The 8,716-nt window shown below is 43.1% G+C and overlaps 1 protein-coding gene across 1 annotated transcript; it reads right to left on the bottom strand.

Moving 5' to 3' along the window:
* Nucleotides 1-371: 371 nt before the first annotated feature.
* cebpg (CCAAT enhancer binding protein gamma) lies at nt 372-8,203 on the bottom strand. The gene is made up of 2 exons (XM_050062812.1): nt 8,043-8,203; nt 372-4,208 (listed from the first exon to the last, which is right to left on the bottom strand). The coding sequence occupies exon 2, from the start codon at nt 4,110-4,112 to the stop codon at nt 3,627-3,629; it is 486 nt and encodes a 161-aa protein (XP_049918769.1). The 5' UTR covers nt 4,113-4,208; nt 8,043-8,203; the 3' UTR covers nt 372-3,626.
* Nucleotides 8,204-8,716: the final 513 nt, after the last annotated feature.

Raw genomic sequence — 8,716 nt, 5'->3', positions numbered from 1 at the left:
GTGTGTTGAAACTTGTTAAACTCAGTGACAGAACCTGAGTGACTCTGACGGCTCGGGAATTAAAATCAGTGTCACCTTGAAATGAGAGCGTGTGTGTACATGTGCTGAAGATGGAAGAAGCAAGATGAGTATTATAAAAGTTGTCATGAATGTTGAAATGATCTCCAGAGACCAAACTGGCTGTAAACATGTTGATTTCTACATGTGAACATGGAGCTCTGTGGGGACCAACTCTAGTGGCCATCAGAGGAACTGCAGGTGTTAGCTTGATGAAGCTCGTTAAAAACTAACCCTGAAATAAAAGTGAACGTTTCATGTGGTGCTGTTTTCTGTTCTGTGACTTGAACATAAATAAAGACAAAACACACAGATGAACTTTTATACTCAATTTTAATTTACAATGCACGTTAGCCCAGATTCCTCTGATATAAAAAAGCTGAGTGACGACAGAAATGCTGCCCAGCAACATTCAGACCAAAGCAGAACAAACATCCCGACACACCACCTTATTTTATCTGTTTCCTTATTGACTCATTCTGAGAGCAGTTATAACTCATGCAAAGACTTTACTCTCTACAAACATGCTGCGGTCGCAAATAAACGTGTAGAAAAACCAACGATAGAAAAGTGAAAAAGATGAAGGCTGTGCTGCGCGACGGCTCAGCCAGCCAGCAGAGAACGTTCCCACAACGTTACCTCACGTTAAGTTCATATATCAGCTGGTTTAACATTTATCTGATGTTTGAAATATGAACAACAGCCTGATGAAGACACACCTATCAGACAGACTAATGTTTACATTCATATTTAACACAAACATGACAGAACATCGACACAAAGCAAAATCATATCAACATTTGTCTCTGTGAAAACAGTCAAACAGAAATCCTGGATTTCAGGAACATTGAGAGATAAATGACAGAAACTGTGAAACATGAATTTACAGTTCAGGCTGTTTCCTTGCGCGTCAACACAACGTGCACGTTTGATTTCTGAATTTAAGAGTACGTCTAACTGTAAAAATGATTTCATGTTGATGTATCACAGCCTGACTTCACACATCATTTTAAGAGACTTTTAAAATAAGTGCAAATGATGAGAACGTTGGTGGAACATTTGTGGAACATAGTGGGAACGTTGGGCTGAGCGGCTCAGGTGCAGCAGGATTCAGACAGACAACATTCCTGCAGGGAGGTGAAGCTCCTGACAGACAAACCCTGTGGTAAAACACTCCACGCCCACACAAAGCTCATGTAATTATAAAGTGTGACAGCAACACGCCGCAGCCCCGCCCCTCCCTGTGGTGTATTGGCGGGGTGGGGGCAGCCGCGGCGGCGGTGGCGTGGGCAGGGGGACCTGTCCAGATCTGCTCAGACCTCAGGAACGACCCGGCCTCGTTTCAAACTGGATTTAATTAAAGCTGCGGCTCGCCTGACGTGTCTGATACATGTGAGGCGTCTGGATCCGCCCAGCAACACACACACACAAACACACACACACTGAACACACACACAGCTGTCTGGGCGCACCGCCAGGTGGAGGTGAGGGGTGGAGGGCCACACAACCTGGGTCTGACCGTGTCACTGTGTCCAGTCTGACCAGAAACAGCTGATGTCATTAATCACAGGACAGAAAGGTGATCAATACCTGATCAATACTCACTTCTGCAGTTTAAATGGGTTATTTTTGACACTTTTATAATGAATTGTTGTCTTCAGAGCTGTTTAAAAGTTTGAATATAAATTCAATCAAACAACATGAAGCCAACTGGAGCTGAAACAACAAATTAATTAATCAGTTGATCAGCAGAGAATTTATTAGCAGCTAATCTGATGCTTAAATCTGAGAGTTTAGACCAATAATCAGTGTGAGGAATCACTGCAGAGGGTTCAGACATGTTGTTTTTTCTACATTAAAAGGCTAAAACATTCATCATTATAACTGATTGATTGATCAGTAATAACTGATCGTTGCGGCACTGCTTTGACCTCAGAGTCACGCTGTGAGGTGAGGACACACACGAGCTTTGCAAACAGACACAACTGAGAGAACCAGTTGATCTGGAGGGTCGAACCACGACACCAGGATCAAAACAGAGCTGCTGCGTCTCTGCCAAAACTTCACCTGTGTGACATGTTGACAGAGCGTCAGTCACACCTGCAGCCTGACTTCACCTGACACACCTGGTTCATCAGAGGTCAAAGTGGATTTATATAAAATCCCTGTAAACATGTCAGTGTGAGTGAAATGGTCCTGCAGTGAATGTGTCACAGTGGGACTAACAGACCCAGATCATGTGACTCCTGCATGTATACAGTCAATCAGACCCAAACTGGCCGAGGCGCTCTGAGCATGCTCCACAGTTTCCGCCCCGGGCTTTGACCCGGAAGTCCAATAGCATTAAATGTGTAAGAGAAGAAGAAGCCGGTGACAACATAAACCCCATCAGTTAACGACACACCTTGGAGCAGGTAGACTTGTTGTCATGGAGACGCTGAGTGAAACTAAACCAAGCCAGGGCGTGAGTGTGATTAAAGGTCACCAGACTCCATCACTAACAGAAACTACAGAGCTGTGTGTTTTATAAACTCGTATTTCCTCAACCTCAGCGGACTCCTGAGCTCTGCTGTTACTGACAGGTGAGTTCACCTGCACATCCATCAGCCACAACATGACAGGGCGACCCAGGTTGTTTGCTCCCTGCAGGAAACACTCCACTGACACAAACTGTGAACAAAACCTCCTGCTGAGGGACACTTCTGTTTCTCATTAGTTTAGTGAACAATCAGACACTCGGCAGAGTGAAGCTCTATAAATACAGACTGTTGAAACAATCCAGGCTGAAACTGACAGATCGGAGCTGGAAGAACCAGAAACGTCTTGAAAACATCGACATGTAGTGAACAAACCTTAAAAACTCTCAGACGACTCTGTTAAGTAGACATTTCTCAAAAAGAAGAAAATACACATCCTAAAAAAGGGAATTCAACAATTTACATCTTCGTCCTGCGGCGGCGGCGCCGGAGAGTGAGTCAAACATCCAGCCGCCGCATTTAAAGGAGCCGACAGGAAGTGTGTGTGTTAGGTTCCTACTGACGTCCAGTCTCTGTCTCAGAGTGAATCCTGATTGGACGACGTCTCAGTTCGTAGGAGCTCACGTCTCTGCACATTCCACCCATCAATCAATCAATCAATCGATCAATAACATGTGACTGTTGCGTCCCTTTGGCCTCTCACATGATGCCAGAGTCGTTCAGAGACTTTCCCAAAGTCACAGTCTGACTTTTACATTTCCACCTGATGTTAAAAACTGGGACGATTTTCACTTTAAAAACTTTTTGGTCCAAATTTGACTGAAGCCAAAAAATTCTATCATCAGAATTAAAAACTTCTGTGACGCTGGGAAATAAAAATCTAAACCTTTAAACTCTTCCAGGAGGATTGTGGGAAACATTCTGACGGGCGCAGGGTTGAAGAACAGATTAAATATGAAAGAAAAAAGAAAAGAAACGCAGGAAGTAGAAGAAGAAGAAGTGAGGCCACGTTTCCAAAGTGACAGAAGTCTCCAGAAAAGCTGCAGCGGGCAAACGCTCCTGTAATCAAACGTCCCTGTGGCTCCGCCCCCCTCACTGCCCGTTGGTGGAGGTGTTGTTGGGGGCGGGGCTGGAGCCCTCGGCACCAGCGGGCGGCTGGACGTTGTCGGCCAGGTTGTGAGCGTGCTCCAGGAAGAGGTCTTTGAGCACGCTCAGCTCTTTGCTCAGCAGTTTGATTTTGGCCTCCAGCCGCTCGTTCTCCTCCTTCAGCTCGTTGACGCGCTGCTGCGTGTCCATCGCCTTCTGCTTGCTGCGCATGCGGCTCTTCTTCACCGCCAGGTTGTTGCGCTCGCGGCGCTGGCGGTACTCGTCGCTGTCCTTGTCTGCGGGGGGTTTCTTCATCTTGCTGGGGGGGAGGGCCTTACCGCCTCCGGCTGAAGGGCCTGCTGGGACGAGCTGGGGGACCTGCTGCGCTCGGGCTACTGCCGAGGAGGAAGCGGTGGCGTGGGCCTGACTCTGGATGACGCTCACGCCGTTGTGGTCAGATGTGGTTAGTTTTGCCTGCGACGGCCGGCTCATTTGGATGTGCTGCCTTCAGGTGCTGATCTCTGAGTCTCCTCAGGTGTACCAATGAATCAGTGACAGGAAGCAGAAGATTCTTCGCCTCAACGGAGCCTGGAGGAGGACGACAGCGTTAATATCACCTGTAGTGACCTTTGATAAACCAACAACTGTTTTCAGTATTGATGAGTCGTGTGATTTCATTGATAAATCAATAGTCTGGTCTGTAACATGTAAGAAAACAGTGAAGAACATCAGGTTCCAATAAACTGTCTCTTCTGCTGCACAAAGACTAAAGATTTAAACTCCTGACTTTATGATTAATTACAAAACTCATGAAAAATATAAACATGTTATTGTAAATACAAAATGACATCAAGTCACATATTTTTGGATGAAAATAACTGTTTTATGTTGTGGAAAATTATTTAGTCTGTAAAATGTCAGAAAACAGTGAAATTCAACTTCATCTGTTTGTTTTACTCTTTTCTGACATTTTTATTTGTTCAGTAGTTTTTCCTTTTGTTTTTCTCTCACACAATAAAAAACACAAATCTTGGGGCGTCGGTGGCTTAGTGGTAGAGCAGGCGCCCCATGTACAAGGCTGTTGCCGCAGCGGCCCAGGTTCGATTCCAGCCTGTGGCCCTTTGCTGCATGTCACTCCCTCTCTCTCTCCCCCCTTCATGCTTGTCTGTCCTATACATTAAAGGCTAAAAAATGCCCCAAAAAATATCTTTAAAAAAAAACAAAAAAAAAAACAAAAAAAACACAAATCTTGTAAGAATTATGAAAATCATTAAATATAACTGAATAAATCCATCACAGTTTTTGAGAGTCGACCTCTTCAAACTGCTCGTTTTGAGTTTAAAGCTCACAGATATTCAGTTTCGTCACAGCTGACGATCTGAAACTAAAACTCTCAATCAGCTAATCGATTAACGAACTGATGAGAAACTAATCAGCAATTGATTGTGTGAAAATTAAACGACAGCGTGTCTCCTCCAGCTTCCTGCTCTCTCCAGTCAAGGAGCCCAATAAGATGTTATATTTGTACATCTGCAGTCCGCCTGCAGAGTCTCAGCTGACCTCAATCCATCAGTCAGGAGGCTTCATCTCCGCCGCCGCCGCTGATCACTGACACCCACCTCGCCACGGCAACAATTAATCACCACGGTTAAACTAATTATAGATATAAACAACGACGTTCTGACGAGTTAGAATTTTCAACTAGCTGCAACTCAAATTTAAGATATGTACAATTCATTTCCCACGAGTGGAAATATTCTCTGTAGACATCTTTAACTTAAATACAGCTGGTCAACATTTACCACTGACTTCTATTCAAACTCAATTACAGATATCTTGAACGGGCTGTGACTTCAACACGACGTGTCCATTAAGTCATTTTTACTAGTTGTAGTTGTCAGTAATGACGCCTACAGCTCAGGTCTTATGTCACTGCAGTCTCTACAACTGTTCTTCCATCACAGATTATTCATTAATGGTGTTCTTGAAATTTAAAATTTGGTTCTGACTGGTCAAAATTAAAACGTTGATATATCGGCTGATCTCATCACTAGTAAGAATGTAATTTCAGATAGATGAAATATGACTGAGCGCTGGAAATTAAACCTGTGGGCCTACTGGCAGACGTTCTGTCTGAATTTAATTTTAGAAATCATAAAGGTCATTTCCACTAGTCACAAATGTTATTGTAAATATTTTCAATGATGTACGTTTATATCTAAAATGGTCGGTTGTCTGACATGTCCGAAATGTTATTGCTGATTTCTGATATGGGAAATTACATTTCCACCAGGGTTACAACAGTTTGACATTTTCACAGTGTGATGACTGTCTCAGAGAATATTGTGGTTTCACAGTACAACAGACTTTATATTATTATGAGTCAGAATGATCGTTATGGGATTGAAACAGAAGAGTTATTATTGAACAAACATTTTATTACTACAACTGAAACTTGAAACCATTTTTTTTGTGAACGTTTGTGTAAAAATTCTCCCTTTAAAAAAAAACCTGAAACATAGTTGAGATACTCAGAACAGTTGATTTCTTTTTTTATATTGCAGACAAGCAAACACACACGGTCTGATAACCATCAACTTCTATATCACAGTGAACCTTAAGGCTGATGTATCCCTACAACCCTCATCTCCACTTGTCACAATCCTTTTTCAATGTTTGGAAATTGAGTCGTAGATATCTGTAATGGTTGTTCTCATCCCTGATATCTAATTAAAGATCTGGTCATCAGTTCTGAGTGGTTGAAAAGTCATTTTTATGTTTCTACACTGTCAAATTCTTTTAAAGATATTTTAAATTCACATTTTAATGACATTTGACACTACAAAGTCTCTTTTCCACAAGTAAAAACTAGAGCTGCAACAATTAATCAATTAGTTGTCAACTATTAAATTAATCGCCAACTGAACTCAAAATCAATTAACTGGTTTGAGTCATTTTTTTAGGAAAAAGAGTAAAAGAGACGTCCCCTCCGCTGGATTTGGAATTCAAGAACGGAGAAACCATCTTAATGTGAGGGACTGGAGCCTGGTCACAGGTCGGCTCTGGTACTGAGCTTTACGGGTTTTAAAAATGGACCCGTGCATGACTCTGATTCCTCCCACGTGAAATGGTGCAGGGCAATAAGCGTTTGCTCAAATGAGAGTATTCAGATGTAACACCACTCTCATCACCAACATTCTGATTAGTAACTGTGATTTAATTACACATTCATCTCCCATTAACTGATTATAATTACGTTTATTTTATAATTTAGTTACATAACTCCATCACCTGTGACTCGTTATTCCCCAACACTGCGTTTAATGACATTAACAGGGATGCATGAGCACGTCGGCACGTATGTCAGGTTTAATCTGTTAGAATCGGCCTGCTTTCTCTTATTTTGCACAATGAGTGAAGTTCATACATTGACAATAATTGTATTTATAATCTCATGATGAGAGTCTGCCTGTAACATATGGTGTTAATTCATCTACAGCAGAGACCTGACGATCACTGACATTAGATGGAGAGAAATGTACATACTGATATCAGTATCTGCAAAAGATCCAACACTGTGCATCACCAGACAGTAATAATTTAAAAATTGATGTGCAGATTATTTAGTTTTATCCACCATTTTTCTGACATGTTACAAACCAATCAACTGATCGATTAACTGAGAAAACAATCGATAGTAAAGGTGATCGCTAGCTGCAGCCCTGGTGAGCGCTGCTGCTGCTGCTGACATGTTTTCCACCTCCACCTCCACCCTGCCATCAGAGAGCAGCACGGAGCTTCCGACATGATAATTGGTCGGATTATTATTCCGCACGGTCAATTAGCAGCGCTGCTCTGATTGGTCGGCTGGTTGCCATGCAGCCAGTCAGCTGGGTGTGCAGGGGAAAGCGCTCCGGGTGAAAACCAGCAGAGCTCCGGCTGTTGCCTGCTGTTGCATCATCATCGGCTCTCTTTGTGCCGAGAGAGGGGGAACTCCGGAGTCATGCGGGGATAAGAACCAATCTCAGCTTTTAGCGGACTTTCATAATGTTTGTCGAACATTAAAACGCGACTCACAGCCCGACACGGCGGACACATCCGCTCCGCTCCCCACAAACTCACACAAATCTATATTTCAGAGCACTTTTATCAACTTTTCCTTGAGTAGCTGCGGCCGACAGATGATTCACTGACCTGTAACTCAACACGAACCTTCAACGGTCTGAAAACAGGCGATGGTTTGAGTCTAATTTCGCTTTTAACACGAGCGAAACTACATTTTTACTTTGCTCTGACAAGCCCGTACATTGCTCCTTTAGCCGGGCAGCTAGCCAGCTAGTTAGCTCCTGATGCTAACAAACCCCTAAACCTGACCGCTCGCGCTCTTTTTCGGTCCCAATGAGACTTTAAAACACACGTTACCTTCCCGGGCCGGCGGAGGACTCAACCATCCGTCAAAGTAGGAAAAGTTTCCGGAGAAAGAGTGAGTTTAATTCCGTGTGTGAAGCTCGGAGTGTTTTTGTTTGGAACATGGAGAGGAGAGGATTGCGAAATCTCTTTTACCATGTACGGCAATGTCCGCGGTCAGCCAATCAGAGGCGAGTAGGAGGCAGCGAAGCGAGCGCTGGACCAATCATGAGCGAGTGTGCGGCAGAGTGATGCAATGCAGTGTGTGATTGACGTCTGGTTCGACCAATAGGAGCGGGCTGTTTGCTGTTGGTTTTGTTTATGTAATATGAGGCTGGTCAAATTAGTTCATACACGCATGACTTCATGTCTGAGTGACGTCATGTAATCACACTGAAACTACAGATTAAATACATTATTATATTTACAGCTCTGCTCCTTCTGTTAGTTATACAGACCGTCTCTGTGTGTAACTGTAAATGGATCATGTGCAGGGCAGAGACCTCAGGGCAGAGAAAGAATAAAGAAATATGATGAAATAAGAAAAATATTATCTTGCAAAATCAGTTGAATTTCAGAGAATGTGTGTCAGCTCTGACACCCGTGTTTATGTTTGTTATTTAGTGTCTGTGTAAGGGGAAAAAGTATGACAAATAAAATAGAATAAAATAAAAATAACAGTGGTATTA

The sequence above is a fragment of the Epinephelus moara genome, chromosome 1, assembly GCF_006386435.1.
Source record: "Epinephelus moara isolate mb chromosome 1, YSFRI_EMoa_1.0, whole genome shotgun sequence".
NCBI lineage: Eukaryota > Metazoa > Chordata > Actinopteri > Perciformes > Serranidae > Epinephelus > Epinephelus moara.
The sequence above is the reverse complement of the archived record's forward strand: the minus strand, read 5'-3'. Positions and strand labels throughout refer to the sequence as shown.

What these genes read in the sequence shown, in the direction of transcription:
- cebpg (XM_050062812.1), bottom strand. Translation starts at nt 4,112, where the DNA reads ATGAGCCGGCCGTCGCAGGCAAAACTAACCACATCTGACCACAACGGC.